General features: G+C 41.6%; 1 protein-coding gene across 1 annotated transcript; it reads right to left on the bottom strand.

Moving 5' to 3' along the window:
• Window positions 1–4,689: 4,689 nt before the first annotated feature.
• LOC122010765 (lysM and putative peptidoglycan-binding domain-containing protein 1-like) lies at window positions 4,690–5,636 on the bottom strand. The gene is made up of 4 exons (XM_042567247.1): window positions 5,502–5,636; window positions 5,078–5,211; window positions 4,844–4,892; window positions 4,690–4,761 (listed from the first exon to the last, which is right to left on the bottom strand). The coding sequence occupies exons 1-4, from the start codon at window positions 5,634–5,636 to the stop codon at window positions 4,690–4,692; spliced, it is 390 nt and encodes a 129-aa protein (XP_042423181.1).
• Between the last annotated feature and the right edge of the window lie 18,191 nt (window positions 5,637–23,827).

The following is a 23,827-nucleotide window of genomic DNA, read 5'->3' as shown; positions in this document are numbered from 1 at the left end:
CGGTCTCTGTTGTAGAATCAGCAACTATATCCTGCTTCGAACTCTTCCAGCTCACAGCACCACCATTCAAGCAAAACACGAACCCAGACTGCGATCTATAATCATCCTGGTCAGTTTGGAAGCTGGCATCACTGTAACCTTTTACAGCTAGTTTATCATCGCCTCCATATATCAAGAAATATTCTTTAGTCCTTCTTAAGTACTTAAGAATATTCTTGACTGCTATCCAGTGACTTTCACCTAGATCTGACTGGTATCTGCTCGTCATGCTCAAAGCATACGAAACATCAGGGTGAGTACATAGCATGACGTACATGATAGATCCTATGGCTGAGGCATAAGGGATCGTATCCATGCGGTCTCTCTCCTTTCTAGAAGAGGGACTTTGAGTCTTCGAAAGACTCCCACCATGTGACATCGGCAGAAATCCTTTCTTGGAATTCTACATGGCAAACCATAGTAATACCTTGTCAATGTATGTACTCTGACTTAGGCCAAGCAATCTCTTAGATCCATCTCTATAGATCTGTATGCCTAGAATACGGGCTGCTTCACCTAAGTCCTTCATTGAGAAATAATTTCCTAGCCAAGTCTTTATAGACTGCAGCAAAGGGATGTTGTTCCCAATGAGTAGTATGTCATCCACATACAATATAAGGAAGACAACTGTATTCTCAACAACCTTCTTATAGACACAGGGTTCATCTTCATTCTTGAAGACACCAAAACTATTTGATCGCATCATCGAATCGAAGATTCCAGCTCCGAGAACCTTGCTTTAGTCCATAAATGGACTTATGCAGCTTGCATACTCTGCCAGTATGTTGTGGATCTACAAAACCCTCAGGTTGTGTCATGTACACATCCTCGAGCAAGTTTCCATTCAGAAACGCGGTTTTGACATCCATCTACCAGATCTTATAATCGTGGTATGCTGCAATATCAAGTATGATCCGAATGGACTTAAACATAGCTACTAGAGAAAAGGTTTCATCATAGTCAATACCATGAATTTGTTTGAAACCTTTAGCTACCAGACGACCCTTATATATAAGTCCATCCATGTCAGTCTTTCTTTTAAAGACTCAGTTACACCCAATGGATTTGACCCCTTCAGGTGGATCAACCAAAGTCCATACTTGGTTGGTGTACATGGATTGCATCTCGGATCTCATGGCCTCTAGCCATTTCTCATAATCTGGTCTCATCACAGCTTCTTGATAAGAGGTAGGCTCATTCTCATTGAGCATAGCGCCATCATGGTCAGACAAGAGAAATGAGTATCTCTCAGGCTGATGACGTACCCTATCAGACCTGCGAAGAGGTAGGTATACTTGAACTGGTTGTTGTTCCTCAACTCCTTGTGGAACAATCTCATTATCCACAACACTTTGTGGTTCCAGTTCAACTTCCATCAAGACTTCAGTGCTATGGTCTATATCTTGAACTTCTTCAAGATTGAATGTACTCCCACTAGTTTTTCTAGAAACAAAGTCCCTTTCTAGAAATACCCCAGTCTTATCCACAACTACTTTGTGTTGACTGGGAATGTTGAAGTAATATCCCTTCGTTTCCTTGGGATATCCTATAAAATAGCACTTATCGGATTTGGGTCCTAATTTGTCCGAGACTTGACGTCGAACGTAAGCCTCAGAACCCCAAATCCTCATAAAAGACACCTGGGCATCTCTCCCAGTCCATATCCTATATGGTGTCTTTATCACAGCCTTGGATGGAACACGGTTGAGTATGAAGGTTGCTGTGCCCAGAGCATAGCCCCAAAGTGAGATAGGAAGATCGGTGTGACTCATCATAGACCGTACCATATCTAATAGGATATGATTCCTCCTTTCAGATACGTCATTCCACTATGGTATTCCAGGAGGAGTGAGTTGGGATAGAATCTCACACTCAGCTAGATAGTCACGAAACTCATGGCTAAGGTATTCACCACCTCGATCTGATCGAAGTATCTTAATACTCTTGTCAATCTGGGTCTGTACTTCATTCTTGAATGCTTTGAACTTTTCAAAGGATTCTGACTTATGTGTTATTAAATACACATAACCATATATACTGAAGTCATCAGTAAATGTAATGAAGTACCTATAACCACCTCTGGCAGCGACATTGAAAGGGCCACATACATCACTATGTATAAGTCCTAACCAGTCAGCCGCTCTTTCGTTGTGTCTACTAAAGGGAGTCTTGGTCATCTTGCCCAGTAGTTGTGTAATCGAAATCCAAAATATGCCAGCTAAAATCCTCTTCCCAACTGAATCTTTAAATCTTTCCAACAACTTACTCGCTGCATCTTCACGTGACCGAGTATACAAATTTCCCTTGGCAATCAAATCTGCAGAATTAAGCTGTAGGAGCTGATAAAAATAAACAAATTATAAAGACATTAAAAGATAAAATATACATGTAAGCGAATAAGAATTATCTTAACCTACTGAAACACATACAGATTGATGATACAATAAAGCTTTGCACTACTGTTGTCTTATTTGTACAACATGTTATTGGAAATTAGCAACTGGTATAAAAGGAAATGAAATTACATAACATCCACAGCTATTTGGCAATTTGCAACAATCTCGATCATATAAATCATATGGTTCTTCATTGAGTTCAATTTAGCCCAGTGGCATATTCAAATCAAAGCATGATACTTTAAGGTTGGCAATGCCATAAAACTTATCCAACAAACACTGAAAGGTCAAATGCAAAGTGCTAACATAACACATTCTAACACTAAGCAGAACTAATAAGTATTTTCACCCAGAACGCTAGTTATGCACTATATGTCAAATAAAAAGATAGAAGAGAACGCTTGTGTAATGGGGAAAAAAACTTCAGTTCCCCAAGTAGAAAACAATTGGATAACATGTAACAATTAATGGAGCAAGCCAATGAAGCATCAGAGAGAATAGAAGAGTTACTCATGAAGTGCTTTGGAAAGTTACAAGGATTCCAACGGTTGGAACCTCACCAGACAAGAAATTTGTTGATAAATTCTTACAGTTATTAAAAAAATCATAGTCAAACAGTTAACTCTGCAACAACAAACTGCCTAGCCACCAATAATCACATGAAGACTCACAGAAATCGTAATTGGTTCAGAGAGCCAATAGATGGAGGAATTGTGCCCCTGAGCAAATTGCTTGACAAGTCCCTACATTTTTTTACATCAAGCTCAAGAAAACTGATTAAAGAAATAACTATATAACAAAAGAAAACAAGGGGATGTAAAAACTACAAGATGGTAAGGTGCACAAGTTCTCCAATCTCGGGTGGAATGTGCCCTTGAAGGTAATTAGCTCTCAGATACCTTGAAAAATAAGTAATGTGACAACTTCATGCAACAATATATAGTAAATTCTCATTGCCAATAACTATAATCGATAAAAAATCTATATAAATAGAAGAAAATGCATACAATGTTGTTAGCTCAGTGTAGTTCTTTATGGAATAGGACCGTGCAAGCGGTTTTGGTGCAAAGCCCTGCCACAATGATAATTTCATCCTTGAAAGAATTCCATCACTATAGGTACTTAAGATTAGAAATTTCATCTTCAGTACTATCTCAAATCTAGATCAAACACTAGCAAGAGAAATGTAATTAAGAAAGAGTACATTGAATAAAACAGTTTAAAAATTAATATGGTGATCTACCAAATGGTGGTTCACAGTTTCCTTGTTTGGGATTTCATATTTCATATTACATCGTTTCATGTTTATTTATTTTTTTTGTCAGAATCACCATGCATTCGAAGGTGTTCTAGTAGGAAAAAAAAAGAGCTAAAAGAAAAATGTGCTTACAATCTTTGAAGCCTCCGAATCCAGCCAATCCTCAGGGAGATGATGCCACTGAGCTGCATATAAGGAAAGTCACTGCAATGGAAATAGGAATTGGTAAGGCAAGCTTCCAAAACCTAAAATACTAATACAGATAAAAGAAAATAGATCCATGAATAATACATCCATGTTAAAAAATACATCCATGAACAGGAATAAAAAAATTGGAACAAGAATAATATAATTCAGGCATGGTTGTTAATCACAATTTGTCTCACGAATTTCTGATGCTCCAGCCCAAAATGGTCCAAACAAATCTGGATACAAAGTAGGAACTAAATTGAGTAGAGATCTCATGATCACTATGATCCAACCCTATGCTCATTCACCAATCCTACTTAAGATCTAAGTCTTGAAAGCCTCCACTTAATCAAATATATAATTACAGTATTGCTAACTTCAGAGTAGATCATTTCGTACCATGTCACCTAAGAATTTTTTTTATATATGATAACCAATTTTAACTTCAGAGTATAAGAAGTGTTACTAACTTTTGTAATCATCATCTATCTTAGAGGAGTACCATATAAAAATGCAACCCCTACTAGTTATAATGCATTGTTCATATATCCCCTACATGAATAATATTAGTCATTCTTAGCCATAAATTTTAGCTAACAAAACTAGATATTGAAAGATAATCCATATGATAAAATCACAAATACCAAATATAATTTTCCAATAAATATTTTGTTAAGCATTGGGATCTTAAGATCCTATGACTCCACAATATTTCTAGATAGGATCTTAATCCAAAACAAACAAATATGCTAAGAGATACAACTTACAGTGTCATATTAGATATAAATTTTTTACAATGATACTAGATTACTTGTCAAGTGTGCCACTTATGACGAATGTCTGACCAGCTAAATAGTAAGGAGCACCTTCTAGAACTTCCTACTCAACCAGAGAAATAAGACTAAAGCATGGAAACTAGATAGATTTATTAAAATGAATAATATCATTATTTACCAATTACCTTCTCTCCTTTGCGTGGAGGATCATTCCTCTCTCCAAAATTCATAATCCTTTTGTTCATTGCAAATATCAGGAATAGCAGACCAAATATTATGGTGTGGAATCATGATCCTTTTGCTCATTGCAAGATACCCTTTTATTAATCCTAGGGGAATTCATCAATTGTTGATTACTACCTAAAAACAATTAATTTGTCTTTAAACTAATCCTCATAAAATATGATAGCAAAAAGTACCTGTCATCGAGAGAACCATTACACTGAATTGGAGTAGATGGTGGATGTCTTCCAGGAAGAGGAATAAGTAATATTTTGTGAGCAAACAATTGAAGATCTATTGTTAGACCATTAGTTCTCTTGATATCTGCAATCTTTCATAAACAAAAGAGAACACTCTCAGTGCTAACCAATCTGCACTTGTCACTAGATGCTTGAAAGATCTAAAAGTGATAAACTATGGAAAATTGATAAATATTAATCAAAGGACTACATAATGGAGAGAAAGAATAGCAACATCTAATAGTTATCACACATTTACTGATTTAGGATTCAAGAGAAATAAGTAAAACCAAGATTTTTTTAGCAATATTCATCAAAAGAAACTTTTTTCCCCTCATTTCTGAAACAGGATCAACATTTAGTAAAGAAAAATCTGAATTACCTCAATACCGTACTTTATGGCGATGCCTGCAAGTGTGTCCAACTTGGATACATGATACTCAATGTACTTCAACGCACAAGGAGGCGAGGGAGGAGCAAAGGTATCATATTTTCTCTCATGGGAAAGAGATCCCATCGCTATAGGGTGAATGTGACAAAAAAAATGAGGGAGAAAACCTAGAATGACATCAGTTTCTTCGATCGGCGACGCAAGCAGGTGAAAGAAGGTGAACAAATCAAAATAAAAGAAGGAATTGGTAACACAAACAAACCGAGAAACAGAAAGTAACCTAGATCAGTAGATTTGGAACTCCAGATCACGTCTTGACCTCCGTCGCGCACGCTCCCATGATCCGGACCCTCGCTATCGCCCTACGATCGCTCTTCCAGGCTATTGCTGCTCCTACGCGGTTCCAGTGAGCGAGAGATTGTGAGAAAAGAGGGACGAAAATGCTTACGGATTGAGAAGGTAAGGGAGGAATGCGGCGGCAAAAAAATTTCGGGGAGAGGGAAAGAAAAAAAGCAGCGGTAAAAATGACGAAGGGGAAAAATGGCGAAGGAAAAAAAACACCGGTATTCAACATCACTTAATAGACAACGATTTTCAAAAATCGTTGTCGTAATTCCAAAAAAGCGCACAAAGACAACAGTTTTCAAAAACTATTGTAGTAGCCTTTAAAAACCATTGTCGTAGCCCAAAAAAAACACAAATAGACAACGATTTTTAAAATATGTTATCGTAGGCCAAAAAAGCTGCTAAAAGACAACAGTTTTTATTAAAATCGTTGTTAAAAGGTGATATGGGTTAGGTTTCATGGGTCCCCGATATGGAAGGTAAAGGAGATAACCAAACGGAGAAGATAGGTCAATATCGACCGGGATATGCCTCCAAGGAGGCAGACCCACATCGATTAGCATATACCTCAAAGGAGGTAGGCTAATATCGGCCTGGATATACCTCAAAGGAGGTAGGCCAATATCGATCGAGACATACTTTCAGGAAAGAAGACCAATATCGACCGGGATATGCCTCCAAGGAGGCAGACCCACATCGATTAGCATATACCTCAAAGGAGGTAGGCCAGTATCGACCGGGATATACCTCAAAGGAGGTAAGCCAATATCGATCGAGACATACTTTCAGGAAAGAAAACCAATATCGGCTGGGATATGCCTCCAAGTCAGCATATACCTCTAAGGAGGTAAGCTAATATCGGTCGGGATATACCTCAAAGGAGGTAGGCCAATATCGATTTAGACATACTTTCAGGAAAGAAGACCAATATCGGCCGGGATATGCCTCCAAGGAGGCAGACCCACATCGATCAGCATATACCTCTAAGGAGGTAAGCTAATATCGGTCGGGATATACCTCAAAGGAGGTAGGCCAATATCGATTTAGACATACTTTCAGGAAAGAAGACCAATATCGGCCGGGATATGCCTCCAAGGAGGCAGACCCACATCGATCAGCATATACCTCAAAGGAGGTAGGCTAATATCGTCCGGGATATACCTCAAAGGAGGTAGACCAATATCGATCGAGACATACTTTCAGAAAAAAAGACCAATATCGGCCGGGATATGCCTCCAAGGAGGCAGACCCACATCGATTAGCATATATCTCAAAGGAGGTAGGCTAATATCGGCCGGGATATACCTCAAAGGAGGTAAGCCAATATCGATCGAGACACACCTTCAAGAAGGAAAGCCAATATCGGCCGGGATGTACCTCAAAGGAGATAAGCCAATATCGATCGAGACACACCTTCAAGAAGGAAAGCCCAACATCGGTCTGCCTGAATAATACCTTGAAAAGATACTTGATAAAAATTACATACTTAATAAGATATAGTCCAGTGCTAGCTGGGATAATAAACATAGAGGAACACGAACGGACACTGAGCCTCATGAAAAGTAATAATAATTGATCAAACCTAATTAAGCTCAGCCCCGATCAATACGAGGAACATTAGTATATTAAGCTATCCATGATGTAATAAAAACAGGAGGTGCAAGTAGGAAAGATGGAAATACTTTACAAGAACTTGTGAAACAGAAGAAAAGTAGTATTTCAAATAAAGCAGTTCATGAAAATATTTGCAACATGTGATTGTATAATAGGTGTTATATATTTGGCGGGAAATGTGTTTATAGACTATTTTACAGATACTAGACGACAAAGGAGGTACATCTGGGGTACAAAAAGGTTCATTAAAAGTCGTTTACTACAAGTAAATGACTTACGTCATCTCATAACAAACTCTAACAAACCAGGGTCCACTTTATGACTATGGAGGTTATATGAAGTGGTATAAAAAGGGGAATCCTCACCGTTGGCAAGGTAAGTTCACATCATTGTGCACATTCATAACCTTAATTTTTCAACTACTGTTCATCTTCTTCCTCCTTCTTCCGTACCAAGAGAGATCACTGACTTGAGCGTCGGAGGGCCTAGCCAGGGATTCCCACCCCGGTCTTAGGTCGCTGACAGTAGTGTTGGTTGGTCTCTTGTGCGCAGGAAGCCTTGGGAGCTCCGGATCTGGGTTTTCTTCGATCGGATCTCTTCATCGCCATTGGTATCTTGCATCGAGAAGACACTCTTGGGGTTTCATCTCCCCGATCCGCTTTGGGTTTCTCGGATCGGTATTCTATAGGTATTTTTCTTCACCAGCAGTAGGTTTTTTCCTTCCAGTTCTTCGTTTTGTCAAGCTTCTCAGACAGGATCAAATTTGGTGCCGTCTGTGGGAAACTATACCTAAATCTGAGACTACAAGATGGAAGAGGCCGGAAAATCAAACCTACTCACCTTTAGTCGTAAGGATCTGGATTTTCTCATCAATTCTCATGTACAAAAAGCCTTGCAACAACAACAACAACAGCAACTTCAGGTGCATACTGGAGCTACTCTACCAACATCTCCTAACCCAGCGATTTCGACTACTGAGCATCGGAAAGGAAAAGAGCCGGAAGAGGAGGAACATGCGTATTTTCCCCCAGCTGCCGTTTCTCCAACAAGACGTCCACGAGCCTTTCTTCGCACTCCCATGGAGCAGGGGGGTCGAAGGCCCGTATTTCAGGAATCCTCTGGCGAAGTACCAGATAGAGAAAAGCGTAAGATCAAAATGATAACTAGTGATAGCTCACCAGAAAAAGTCATCTCTCCATTCTCTCAGAGTGTACTGGATGATCCGCTTCCTAATCGGTATCAGAATCTTCAAATCGGCTAGTACACTGGAACAACAGATCCAGAAGATCATCTATTAAAATTTGAGAATGTAGCATTATTACAACAATTTTCTGATGGGGTGAAATGTCGGATGTTTCTTACTACTCTCGGAGGAGCCGCACAACGCTGGTTCAAGAGACTGCCAGAGAAGTCTATCTGAAAATTCAAAGACTTCAAGAAAGTTTTTCTGCATCATTTTTCCAGCAACAAGAGATATCATAAGACTCCTTGGAGTCTACTTTCAATTAAGCAGGCATCCAAGGATTCCATCCGAGCCTACATCAAAAGGTTCAATCAGGTAGCTATCGATGTACCTAATGCTACCACAGAAATCTTAGTGAGTGCTTTTTCTCAAGGTTTAAATGATAATGATTTCTTTAAAGATTTAGTGAGAAATCCTCCTGTTAATTTTGATTCCTTGATTGAGCATGCTACTGAATTCATTAATGTGGAAGAAACTCAAGCCGCCCGTAGGAAGGAGGGCGTTACTTCTTCTCTTATTCAGGTTAAGGAGAAAGATCCTGTCCCTGTTCCTCCACCAAGAGGGCCTCGAGCAACTCATCCACCTCACCGTCAACTAGAATATCGTCCACAGGCAGTACAACACGTGGAGATACTGTTGGGATCTTAGATGGCTAGAGGGGGGGGGTGAATAGCCCCTTGAAAAACTTAAAGCAAAACTTCTACACAGATAATTGTTAGCACAGCGGAATTAGACAACTAAAGAAAGGAAAAACACAAGCACACTAACACTAGGATTTACGAGGTTCGGGGATAACTTGCCCCTACTCCTCGGCGTGTCCGTAAGGTGGACGACTCCTTGATCTTCGGTAGATCGCACCCCGGATAACTTCCGGCTACAAATCCTCCTTCTCGGTGGAGTAACCTCCCCACAACGTCTCAAGAAAGATCTAAGTTAAAGCACGAGACTTACAGAAACTCGGTGGCAAAGGAGAATTGAAATGCTTACAACCACGCGAGGATCAGTAGCAGAAAACAAAGATCGCAGTTCACCCGAGAGCTCAAGAACTTCGCACAACAACACACTATTTTCTTTCAAGCTTTCTTGTTGTTGTTCTTGTTCACCTCTAGCTGTTTTTACTGCTTCTCAAAACCTTATCTCTGCTGTCACAGATCTGGTCCAAACTGTGCAAACCAGCGCTGTAGCCAATCCCTTTTCCTCCTTCTCTGATTCTCTCAAGTCACACCAATGATATCACAGTCAACACTGGCGTCTTCTGAGCTCGAACCAATCCCCAGGAGTCAAGAAGATCGTAGCCAGATCACAGCAGTATCCGTTGATGCCTGAAATGCACCATGCGCCGCTGAAACCAGCAGAAAGACCATTTGTCGCATTCCTCTTATGAACTTAATTTGAAATTAGGCTTGGAATGATACCTGTTAACCTGCAAACTCAAAAGCTAACAGCACAGAGGATTACATCACATAAATGAATGAGATATATCAAAAGCAGTGAAGGAATCACGATACAATATAATCGAGTGTGGATCGGTCACCGATCGATCACATATTTGGACCGATCGTGCAACAACCGATCGGTTCGAGGCCATTCGATCACCGTAGTGACCGATCGATTGAGTGGATCGGTCCACGCACCGATCCACCTCTTTCTATCTTCGCGGCTTTTCCCGATCGGCCTCGACCGATCGATTGCACTCGCAGTGCATCGAGTAGCTCGATCGGTCGCATCGATCGATTTCACCGAAAGCATCGAGTGTCATCCGATCGGTCATCGACCGATCCGTGGAAACATACACCGATCGGTCCGCCGACCGATCCATGAATTGAACCACTGGATCGGCCTACCGACCGATCCAATGTGCCATGTAATGTCCACTTAGGTCCCTCTCTGACCTAATCCGGAGAACGAACGAGCCCTCTCGACCTAGTCCGGAGAACGAGCTACCGAGCCCTCTTCCGACTTCGTCCGGTCCAGAACGAGCTACCCAGCCCTCTCGACCTAGTCCCGAGAACGAGCTACCGAGCCCTCTTCCGACTTCGTCCGAGCCCAGAACGAGCTACCGAGCCCTCTCTCGACCTAGTCCGAGAACGAGCTACCGAGCCCTCTCCGATTCGCCCGGTCCAGAACGAGCTACCGAGCCCTCTCGACCATTCCGTGCCAAGTCAAGATACTTGGATTTTCCCGCCAAGCTCCCTCGCTGACTTTTCACCGATGTCTTGACCCATCCGATTTCCTTGCCCGGCTTCACTCACCAGGGATTTCCCTCCCAACCGATCAACCTCGATCAGTAGTCATTCTGAGTTTAGTCAATATCTGATACAAACTTAAATCAGTGTCAACATCAAAACAACAGCCAGGTCAGACTGTATCAACAATCTCCCCCTTTTTGTTGTTTGACAATACGATTTAAGTTTAGATCAGAATTGTTCAAATTTTCATAATTTTAGGGGAATCAAGATCCTCCCCCTAAGACGGATACAACACTATGTGAGAGTCTTCACATTTGTATTCATCTAAACTTAGTTATCTTCTCCCCCTTTGTCAAACACCGAAAAAGTACGAATAAGGTAAGATAACTTAAAGAACTCCCCCTTAACCCTTACCGTCTGGTTTTTAATGCACTTAGAATTCCCTCTAAGTGTACTCTAAGACAGTAATAAGGAAATGAAAGACAAAACAAGACATGCAAGTGAACAGCATATTAATAACCGATAGAAAATGAAGCATAATAAAGAGCAAGTAAATATAAAACTGAGTAGCATAAATACAGGAGTAGCATCAGAAGTGCAAACATCCAGGTCAGTCATAAAGACTAACAAATAACATCCAAAATACAGACAGTCAACAAACAAACTGTATCAATCAACATCCTCACACTGAGGAACATCACCACAGCGAGGGTGAATCACGAAGGCGGCACCGGAGGATGGATCTTCGGAGGCTAATCAAGACATTCGCCTAAGTCTGAGTCCATCATCCAGACGTACCGCCGCGACCTGGCCGATATCATCACGGGGCTTAAGGAGGAGTCATCAGCGTTCCGTGAAATCGCCTCACGCACCGTCCGTGATATTCCAGGGTCACTCGAGGTTGGTGCCTCCATGGCCCAGGAGTCACTGGAGTCCGTTGGGCAGGCTATCGAGGACCTCGGCACCTCGGTGTGGAGAGGGACTCCTGACATCCTCATTTGCCCATGATGCAAGGAAAACGCCCGTTTCCCAAGTCGACAATCCTGCCTGACCATTTTGACTATTCTACCCTTAGAGACATCAATCTGAAGGGTCTCGAGCCAATCAGTAATTATATGCCCATAAGGCATATAAATAGTGGAGCTGCTAGGCTTAGAATATGATATGATCGAGGAGTAGATGCTCGACATGATTTCAAAATCGAGACGTCGACGCAAACCATAAAGCATAAGACAATGATATGGTCGGATCTCAGATAATGGTTTAGATGTGATGGGTAGAAGGCAGTTCATGACAATCTTAAAAAGAATGTAGTCTTGAGGAGATAATCTCAAGGCTGCAAAAGTAAGGAAGTCAACATCTAGCTCATCTAGTCCATCCGGTCTAGGTTGCCTGAAGAAGTACTCATAAATATCGTCAGGTGATACATCAAGTGGAGGAGGTAGTGACTCTGGTAAATCAGGATACAAAGGAAAAGGATCTCCTGAACACATACGACAACCTAGATACCCAAAGAATTCTCTGATGGAGAAATTGATACTTCTTTTAGCGACTCGAGTGGTATAAACACCATCATGGTTTTGATGAAGGTTGTTATAGAATTCAGAGATTAGGTCAAGATTGATGTCCCTTTCTAGGTAGACTACTGAATCAAGTTTATAATAGGCTAGGGTTTCGGATACAGATGGACAAAACTCATCCATCCACTTTCGATCCACAGATCGACATGGAAGCAGCTTGAATGTTCTCTGTTGAAATCCTAGCTCAAACTGGCGGTTGGGGAATCTACTGGAACTAGCTGGTTGGGGTCGAGAGGGAGCAGGAGCTTTGGATTTGGATTTCTTGGTTGGTTCCTTAGAGGATCCCTCACCACCAGTGGGTATCTTTCTAACAATTAGGACAGTGGGAACAAGGAAAGAGCACCGGCCATGGGCAAACCACCGAGCACAAACCACAGTGACAGTAAGAACATGATAACATGACCTGCCAAAGACAATAAACAGCAGAGATCGAGAGATTACCTCGGTGCCATTGTGACCTTTGGCTTTTAGAAGACGATGGGTCGAGAAGACGGGAGGAAAAGAGAGGCGTCGGCTAGGTTATGAGTCGGTCGACTAGGGTTTTGAGAAGGAAGAAGATCGGGAAGAGAGGAGGTCGGGAGGATTTAATGAGGGGAAAGTGCACAGTGTGATCTGATCGGACGGCTGTCCGAACAGAGAAATCCTGACCGATCAGGGAACGTCCTGATCGGTCAGCGATCGTCCTGATCGGTCGTGGGGACCGATCAGGGATCTTCCTGATCGGTCCCTGGACCGATCAGATGTGGATCAGTGGGGTGCCATCTGTGCCGGTGTCTCCTGATCGATCCCTGGATCGATCAGTGAACCTTCTGTGTCAGGAATGTCCCGATCGGTCGTGGAGACCGATCAGTATCGTCAAATCTCCTGATCGGTCGTGGAGACCGATCAGGCATCATCCTGATCGGTCCCTGGACCGATCAGTGTCTGATATAATATTCATTAACTGAAAATATGAGCCGTTATCTATCGGGAATTTTGAAAAGTTCAGAATTCAAGAATTCAGAATCTCCCAAATTCATAACCTAGAATCAACACCCACAAGTAAAAAAAATGAGTTCTTAAGGTCTTAGTTTGTGTAGAGCCCTAAAGTTTCAGACTTTAAATCCAAAAGCTCAGACATTTGGAATCTTAGAATTCCAATCTCAGAAAACCTTATAAAACCATATAGTGAAACAAGGTATTAATTAAGACTCAGGATTGCTATGATCAGTTTCAAGTTTGTCAAAATATAAACAACTTGTCCTAATTTTCAATCAAGGCATGTTAAGTATCAATCAAAAATATCAATCAACAAATCATCCATAGTTAGACACTTTTTAGACAAAGGCCCAATCAAGATTCCTTGATTGGAATATATGAGTAAGATCAAGGAACCAATTACACATGAATTATGTAATGGTGTTCCCCATACTCAATTAATGTCTCTTCAACCTAATTATTCAAGGGATGCATGATACATTTTGAATAATTTGGTTGTTCCTAGCATCTCACCCCATATCTAGCAAACAAAAATATTTTGTTAAACCTTATAGTTTGTGTGAGATATTCCCAAGTTGCCCAAAATCATTCCCAATTTCTCTTGTCATTTTAATTTGTCCTTATTGATCATGATGAAGTCCTAAGGACCTAAGGAGCCAAACACATTCCCAGCTCCCTCCTTAAATGACTAAATTCATTCTCCGGAAGGGGTTTGGTGAAAATATCGGCTAGGTTTGACTTTGACTCCACATATGTGAGCACAATGTCACCCCTAGCTACGTGATCTCTAATGAAGTGATGACGCACTTCAATGTGCTTGGTCCTTGAATGATGGACTGGATTTTTAGTTAGATTGATCGTGCTAATGTTGTCACATAGCACTTGTACACCCTTATAAGAAAGTCCATAATCCTCTAGGGTGTGTATCATCCACAACAATTGTGATACACTCTCTCCCATGGCAATGTATTCAGCCTCGGTCGTGGAGAGAGCAACACAATGTTGCTTCCGACTTGACCAACTAACTAATGATGAACCTAAGAATTGACAACCCCCACTAGTGCTTTTCCGATCCAATTTACACCCAGCATAATCGGAATCGGTATAGCCTACCAAGTCAAAAGACTCTGTACGAGGGTACCAAAGACCTACTCTAATTGTGCCTTTAAGATATCTCAGAATTCTCTTAACTGCAATCAAGTGAGATTCCTTGGCACAGACTTGATACCTAGCGCACATGCCCATAGCAAAGAGTATGTCCGGTCGACTAGCTGTGAGATATAGAAGACTACCAATCATGCTTCTATATTGCGTTAGATCAATTGGTTTTCCACTCTCATCATTGTCAAGGCGAGTGTTTGTCGCCATTGGAGTGGACACTTCCTTAGAGTCACTCATATTGAATTTTCTAAGCATCTCTTGAGTGTATTTTGTCTGATGGACATAAATTCCATCTCGAGTTTGTTTGATTTCAAGTCCGAGGAAGAATGTCAACTCTCCTACGAGACTCATCTCAAACTCACTTTCCATGTGAGAAATGAATTCATTCAAATAGCCCTTGTTATTTGAGCCACAAATTATGTCATCGACATATACTTGGGCTACAAAAATGTTTTCACCATCTCTACGTAGAAATAGTGTTGGGTCTATTTGGCCTCTTACAAAGCCCTTTTCTAATAGGTAAGTTGACAACCTATCGTACCATGCTCGAGGTGCTTGTTTAAGCCCATAAAGAGCTTTCTTGAGCTTGTATACGTGGTTTGGAGCTTCGGTACTCACAAACCCCGGTGGTTGTTCAACATAGACTTCTTCTTTAATAAAACCATTTAAGAAGGCAGATTTAACATCCATTTGATAGAGTTTGAAACCTCTATGTGCAGCAAAAGCTAGCATCAAACGAATGGACTCTAATCGTGCCACGGGAGCATAAGTCTCATCATAATCGAGACCTTCGACTTGACTATAGCCCTTGGCTACAAGTCTTGCCTTGTTTCTTACAACTTCTCCCTTTTGATTTAACTTATTTTTGAAGACCCATTTAGTTCCAATAATGGTGGTCTTTTTCGGTCTAGGAACCAAGTCCCACACTTGGCTCCTTTCAAATTGACCTAATTCGTCTTGCATAGCTATGATCCAATCAGGATCGTGCAATGCTTCATCAACTAGTCTTGGTTCAATCTCTGAAATCAATGCGACTTCATTAGACTCATTTCTAAAGAATGACCTAGTCCTAACCCCTTGTTGGATATCTCCCACAATTTGGTCTTGGGGATGACTAGTGGTTATCCTAGATTGTCTTGGTGTTGGTGGTGCCTCATGAATGGTCTCACTAGGCACAGGCAAGGACTCAATATCAGGCAAGGGATCAACCGGAGCCCTTTGTTGCCTTTGCTCATCGTCATCAGAGTCAACCTCGACTCTTTCTTCATTTTGATCATTCAAACTTAGATTTCTAAGTTCAAATTGAATTTCTCCTACATCCCTTGATTGATCATTTGAGTTGGGGATTTCTTCAAACGCTACATCTGAGGACTCTTCAATCAATTTAGTCCTATTGTTGTAAACTCGATAGGCTTTGCTCGTGAGAGAGTACCCGACCAGTATCCCTTCATCAGCCTTAGCCGTGAACTTCCCAAGATGATCCTTTGTGTTCAAGATAAACACCTTACAACCAAACACCCTAAGATGTTTAATTGTAGGTGGTTTCCCAAACCAAAGTTCATGGGGAGTCTTTCCTAAAAACCTATGTATCAGGATTCGGTTTTGCACATAGCAAGCTGTATTCACAGCTTCAGCCCACAAGTAACTCGGTAGTGAGTACTCATTGAGCATGCTTCGTGCAGCCTCTTGTAAGACTCGGTTCTTTCTCTCCACAACCCCATTTTGCTGTGGGGTCCTTGGAGTTGAGAACTCATGTCTATACCCTTTTGCTTGACAAAATTCTAAGAACCTATGGTTTTGAAATTCACCACCATGATCACTTCTAATGGTTTTAATTGTTGTCGATTTTTCATTTTCAGTTCTTCTACAAAAGGAAATAAAAATATCTATGGTTTGATCCTTAGTTTTCAAAAAGAAAGTCCATGTGTATCTAGTAAAATCATCAATAATTACTAAACAATATCTACTACCATTCAATGAAATAACATTGTTACAATCAAACAAGTCCATATGTAATAAGTCTAAGACAGTAGATGTACTCACAGTGCTTTTACCTTTATGAGGTGCTTTTGTTTGCTTACCCATTTGACATGCATCACATAGTTTGTTCTTTTGGTACTTGATGCTTGGTAAGCCTCGTACTAGTCCTTTGTTGGCCAACTTCCGAATGTTCTTCATGTTTACATGTGCCAACCTTCTATGCCAAAGCCAAGACTCTTCTTCTTTTGACATGAAACACTTAATCAAAGCATTAGTAGCACTTTTAAACGATACTTGATAAATATTATCAACCCTTGTGCCTACTAGTACTGTGTCAAGTGTGTCAATGTGTTTAACCAAACATTGACTTGAATGAAATTCAATTGTGTAACCCGTATCACACAATTGACTGACACTTAGGAGATTAAAAGTCATCCCCTTGACTAGAAGGACATTTTTGATATGGAGACATTCGGATATATGAATGTCTCCAACTCCTACAACCTTAAGGCTACCATTATTACCAAAAGACACATTACCTCTACTTTTGTTTTGAATGGTTGTAAACAGTGATTTGTTCCCGGTCATGTGCTTGGAGCATCCACTATCAACAAACCAAGTTGATAGATGCTCCCCCTCGACCAATGCCTACAAGACACGGAAGATAGAGGTTTTAGGTACCCAAATCTTGGGACCTAATGCTTCTACAACGAAAGACCTAGGAACCCATGCCTTGGTCATACCTTTCCTAGTTCCATGAGCCCTAGAAACATGTAATCTACTATCTTGAGTTCTAGACATTAGAGAAATGAAACTCGACTCCTTGGGTTGATACCCTAGCCCGGCTTGTAGGAGCCCTTTGAGCATTTAGAATCATGTCTAGAGTCTTAGAGCTAGTTGAGAACTTCTCAAGCATTTTCTTGAGTTTCTCAACCTCACCCTTTAAAGCCTTGTTCTCATCCTCAAGGACTTCTAGATGTAGGTCATCGACCTCATCTTCCCTAAGGGTCCTTAAGGTTTTTACTTCTTCTTTTAACAATTTATTTTCTATTTTTGACTTTTTAAGCAATGTAGATAAATGAGTGATAGTCTTATAACACTTTTCTATATGAGAAGAGGTTACCTCTTCATCATCCGACGATGATGAAGCCGCGGTTGAGGCGTCGCTCGAATCTTCCTCACTTCCGGAGTCCGAAACCTCCCTTGCCATGAGTGCTAATTGTCGTGTGCTCTTTTCCATCTTCTCTTCTTCCTCCGATGAGCTTGATGAGGACTCATCCCAAGTGGCCTTGAGAGCCTTCTTCTTCTTGGCTCTTTCCTCCTTCTTTTTGGCTCGTTCCTCCTTCTTCTTAAGTTTTGGACACTCACTTCGATAGTGTCCCTTTTTGCTGCACTCATAACATGTAACATTAGTTTTGTCAATATTTTGTTCACTAGGTTTACCTTTTCCTTTGTATCTCCTGCTCCTTCTCATGATTCTTCTTACAAAATTCGCCATCTCACTTGATGATGATCCACTTTCATCATCGGATTCTGAGGAAGAGGTGGATGAGGAAATCTCCTTTTCTTTCTTCTTTTCCTTCTTCCTTCTTCCATCCTTGCTCTTTGGTCCTGCAAACAAAGCAATACCCTTCTCTTTTTGACCTTTGTTAGCAAGCTCATGAAGTTCCATCTCACAGAAAAATTCATCTAATTTAACAATGGAAAGATCCTTCGATACCTTGTAGGCATCTACCATAGATGACCACAAGGCATTCCTAGGAAATGCTTTTAGAGCATACCTTACTAGATCGCGATTCTCCACTCGTTCGTCCACAGAGTGTAGACCGTTGATGATCTCCTTGAATCTCCCATGAAGTTCACTTACCGTTTCACTGTCCTTCATGGTTAGATTTTAAAGCTGATTCAAGAATAGGTCCCTCTTGGCAATCCGAGAATCTCGAGTTCCCTCTTGGAGCTCGATGAGTTTGTTCCATAGGTCTCTTGCACTCGAGAACGGACCTACCTTGACGAGTTGGTCCTTGGCAATTCTACATTGCAAGGTGACCATAGCCTTGGCATCGGCTTGTGCTTTGCGTAGTTGTTCGGTAGACCACCTGGACGAATCAAGTTCCTTACCTTCTTCATCTTTTGGTGGTGTAAAACCCTCCTTGACGGAAAACCACATGGAGATATCGGTCTTGAGGTAATACTCCATGCGGCTTTTCCAGTATTGGAAATCTGCTCCTTCGAAATAGGGTGGACGGTTGGTGCTGAATCCCTCCTTCATGGCCATTGTTTAGCTCTTTGGGTTGTTAAGACGAAATGAAGAGCACCAGGCTCTGATACCACTTGTTGGGATCTTAGATGGCTAGAGGGGGTGAATAGCCCCTTGAAAAACTTAAAGCAAAACTTCTACACAGATAATTGTTAGCACAGCGGAATTAGATAACTAAAGAAAGGAAAAACACAAGCACACTAACACTAGGATTTACGAGGTTCGGGGATAACTTGCTCCTACTCCTCGGCGTGTCCGTAAGGTGGACGACTCCTTGATCTTCGGTAGATCGCACCCCGGATAACTTCCGGCTACAAATCCTCCTTCTCGGTGGAGTAACCTCCCTACAACGTCTCAAGAAAGATCTAAGTTAAAGCACGAGACTTACAGAAACTCGGTGGCAAAGGAGAATTGAAATGCTTACAACCACGCGAGGATCAGTAGCAGAAAACAAAGATCGCAGTTCACCCGAGAGCTCAAGAACTTCGCACAACAGCACACTATTTTCTTTCAAGCTTTCTTGTTGTTGTTCTTGTTCACCTCTAGCTGTTTTTACTGCTTCTCAAAACCTTATCTCTGCTATCACAGATCTGGTCCAAACTGCACAAACCAGCGCTGCAGCCAATCCCTTTTCCTCCTTCTCTGATTCTCTGAACTCACACCAATGATATCACAGTCAACACTGGCGTCTTCTGAGCTCGAACCAATCCCCAGGAGTCAAGCAGATCGTAGCCAGATCACAGCAGTATCCGTTGATGCCTGAAATGCGCCATGCGCCGCTGAAACCAGCAGAAAGACCATTTGTCGCATTCCTCTTATGAACTTAATTTGAAATTAGGCTTGGAATGATACCTGTTAACCTGCAAACTCAAAAGCTAACAGCACAGAGGATTACATCACATAAATGAATGAGATATATCAAAAGCAGTGAAGGAATCGCTGATACAACGAACAAATCAGAGTGTGTGGATCGGTCACCAGACCGATCACAGTTTCCAGCTTCGTGCGTAGGCGGAAGGTTAAGTCATGGGCTCACCCGATCGAACCTCAGGTTGATCGGTCCTCGAAGACGAATTTCTTTCTATGCTTCGTGAAGCCAGTATCAGTTACCCTAACCGAGAGTTTTAGCCGATCGGACTTTAGACGCTTGGTTGCTATGAGTCAATAAGGTGTTCATCCAGTCATGACCTGGCTGTTATTCACTGGATCGGTCTGCCGACCGATCCACTGATTCTTGTGTCACTGGATCGGTCTACCGACCGATCCAATGTGCCATGTAATGTCCACTTAGGTCCCTCTCTGACCTAATCCGGAGAACGAGCTACCGAGCCCTCTCTGACCTAGTCCGGTCCAGAGAACGAGCTACCGAGCCCTCTTCCGACTTCGTCCGGTCCAGAGAACGAGCTACCGAGCCCTCTCTGACCTAGTCCGGAGAACGAGCTACCGAGCCCTCTCCGACTTCGTCCGGTCCAGAGAACGAGCTACCGAGCCCTCTCTGACCTAGTCCGGAGAACGAGCTACCGAGCCCTCTCCGACTTCGTCCGGTCCAGAGAACGAGCTACCGAGCCCTCTCTGACCATTCCGTGCCAAGTCAGCATACTTGGACTTTTCCCGTGCCAAGCTCCCTGCTTGGACTTTTCACCAGATGTCTTGACCCATCTGGATTTAAATCAGTGTCAACATCAAAACAACAGCCAGGTCAGACTGTATCAACAGATACAGCCAGAGGCACCAAGAAGATGGTGCACTTATCATAAAACTAGCAGTCATCATACTGAAGACTGTTTTGTTTTAAGAAATAAATGGGCTAATAGGGAGCATTACCAGAGGCAAAATTATTATCAGCAACAGTACCCTAGACAACAAAGTCCACTCAAGTTGGAATATCGCCCGGTCGAGCCTCGGCAGGATGCATTGCCAACCCCGGTCGATATAAGTCAAGTATCAGAAAAGGCTCCTTCTGAAGCCATGACAACTCGACAAGAAGAAAACAAGAGTAATGCCGCTCGGGGCAGTATCAATATGATTGCAGGTGGGCCCACTGATGGGGATTCTAATAGGGCCAAGAAAGCATATGCCCGAAGACTAGAAATTCATACCGTGGGGTGTAGCATGGAACGAGCAGCCGGTCCCAAAATAAGTTTTGGACCTAGAGATCTTGAGGGAGTATAAATACCTCATAATGATGCCCTAATCATTAAAGTCGTGATAGCCAATTATGCTATTTCTCGTACCTTCATAAACATGGGCAGTTCTGTTAATATTATATTCAAGAAGGATTTCGATCAATTACAGATTGACCCAAGTGAATTTCAACAGATGGTCACTCCCCTATATGGATTCACAGGTAACGAAGTACAACCACTGGGTCAAATAAAGTTGGTCATATCTCTAGGAGAGTAACCTCTGATGAGAACAAGGAGATCTTATTTTATGGTGGTAGATGCCCCGTCCTCTTATAATGTGATACTGGGTCGACCGGCCTTAAATGAGTTTAGGGCAGTCGTTTCTACTTTTTCTCAGAAAATTAAATTTCCTGTTGACGACCAAGTTGGGGAGATGCGGGGTGACCAGAAGATAGCCCGAAAATGTTATGTAGAAATAGTTCGAGCTGAAGCTAATGCTGCCCGAAAGATTCAAAGAATGGAAGTCAATGTCATTCAGGAGAAGCAACCTGTTCTGGTTTATAAAGAAAAGGAAGAAGTTCATATCCAAACTGGTCGGCCTGAAGCTACTACGTATATTGCGGCTGATCTTGATCCCACCCTGAAAGCCGAACTGGTACAATGCCTAAAGAAGCATAATGATGTATTTGCTTGGACGCCTAAAGAAGTCTCGGCGTTTCTCCTACAGTCATGGAGCATTCCTTACATGTCTTCCTAGATGCTCGCCCAGTTATGCAAAGAAAGAGGAATTTTAGTGTGAAACAGAACCAAATCATCAAAGAAGAAATAACTAAACTTATGGAGGCTGGTTACATCAGGGAAATATAATTTCCTAGCTGGTTAGCTAATGTAGTATTAGTCTCTAAGCCAGGAAACAAATGGCGAGTGTGCATTGATTTTCGGGATCTCAACAAGGCTTGCCTAAAAGATTATTATCCATTACCCAGGATCGATCAATTGGTAGACTCCACTGCTGGATGCGAATACATCTCTATGCTAGACGCTTATCAAGGCTATCATCAGGTTCCCTTAGCTAAAGAAGATCAAGAAAAGGTCAGTTTCATAACATCTGAAGGTACTTATTGTTATAATGTTATGCCCTTCGGATTAAAAAATGCAGGAGCAACTTATCAAAGGCTTATGAATAAGGTCTTCCAGAAGCAGATAGGAAGAAATATGGAAGTATATGTCGATGATATCTTAATTAAATCTCTTCAAGCTGTTGATCTGTGCAGGGATGTAGAGGAGACCTACAAGACATTAAGATAATATGGGCTCAAGTTAAATCCGAGCAAATGTTTATTTGGAGCGAAAGGGGGAAAATTCCTGGGGTATATGGTGTCCGAGCGAGGAATAGAGGCCAACCCGAGCAAAGTCAAGGCACTTCAAAACATGGAGCCTCCGCGCAACATGAGAGAAGCTCAAAGACTGACCGGCCAGATTACAGCCTTGTCTAGGTTCATTTCCAGGTCAGCCGATCATAGCTTCCATTTCTTTAAAATACTCAGAAAGGCCAATAAATTTCAGTGGAACGAGGAATGTGACAAGGCTTTCCAGGAGTTAAAAGATTATTTGTCTACTCTTCCTGTATTAGCTAAGCCTATAGTAGGAGAGACTCTTTGGGTATATTTGTCAGCTAATGAAAACACCGTAGGCTCTGTATTTGTCAGACAAGAAGGAAAAGAACAACAACCTGTATATTTTTCTAACCATTTATTAAAAGGAGCTGAGTGTAGATATACTACACTAGAAAAATTGGCTTACGCATTAGTGTTGACTGCTCGGAGGTTGCGACCATATTTCTTAGCACATGAAATTGTTGTATTAACCAACAGTACTCTCGGACGGGTGTTACTCAACCCAGAGGCATCAGGTCGGCTGGTCAAATGGACAACTGAACTTGGAGAATATGACATTCAATATCAACCTCGCTCGGCCATCAAAGCACAAGCTCTAGCAGACTTCATTATAGAAGTTCAAGGCCCTGAGGAAGAAAACATCTAGAAAGTTTATGTGGATGGCTCCTCAACTAGACAAGGCAGCGGAATTGGTGTTCTTCTTATATCTCCAAGGGAAGACAGACTTCAACTCTCTATCAGATTGAATTATAGAGCTACTAACAATGAAGCAGAATATGAAGCCCTGATAGCGGGATTGCAGGCCGCTCGGCATATAGGGGCAGCTCGAGTCCTCATCTATTCTGATTCTCAATTGGCAGCCCAACAATATCAGGTAATTTTGAAATTAATAATGACAGGCTCAGGTTATATGCTGAGGCATTTGATAAGTTGAAGTCTCAGTTTCAAGAAGTAAATATACAAAATGTTCCTCGATCTGAGAATCAGGTAGCAGATGAATTGGTTAAGTTGGCCTCTGCTATAGTACCATGGAGTCTAGATCGGTCCGTAGAACAAACTCTATTAATATCCTGTATCGAAAGACAGGCTGAAGCAGAAATTCAAGGTGACTGGAGGACTCAAATCATATTGTATTTACAGCAAGGTATTCTTCCAAGTAATACAGAACAAGCAAGGATATTTAAGAAGAGAGCTGCTCAGTACACTATGGTAGGAGAGCAGTTATATAAAAGAGCTTTTTTTAGACCTTTGCTCAAGTGTATTGACACAGAAGATATACAATTTATTTTATAGGAAGTTCATCAAGGTTCATGTGGTAGTCATATAGGGGGGAGATCCTTGGCCCGTAAAATCTTATTAGCAGGATATTTCTGGCCTACTCTACACGAGGATGCCAACAAGTTGGTAAGAACTTGTATATCTTGCCAGAAACATCAAAATATTTCAC

Source organism: Zingiber officinale, chromosome 8A (genome assembly GCF_018446385.1).
Source record: "Zingiber officinale cultivar Zhangliang chromosome 8A, Zo_v1.1, whole genome shotgun sequence".
NCBI lineage: Eukaryota > Viridiplantae > Streptophyta > Magnoliopsida > Zingiberales > Zingiberaceae > Zingiber > Zingiber officinale.
Note: the sequence above shows the minus strand (reverse complement) of the source record. Positions and strands in the feature narration are given on the sequence as shown.

What these genes read in the sequence shown, in the direction of transcription:
- LOC122010765 (XM_042567247.1), bottom strand. Translation starts at nt 5,636, where the DNA reads ATGGGATCTCTTTCCCATGAGAGAAAATATGATACCTTTGCTCCTCCC. An exon ending in AATGGTTCTCTCGATGACAG is followed by an intron (nt 4,893 to 5,077) that starts GTACTTTTTGCT and finishes AATGAACAAAAG; the next exon opens with GATTATGAATTTTGGAGAGA. An exon ending in CTCCACGCAAAGGAGAGAAG is followed by an intron (nt 4,762 to 4,843) that starts GTAATTGGTAAA and finishes CTGGTTGAGTAG; the next exon opens with GAAGTTCTAGAAGGTGCTCC.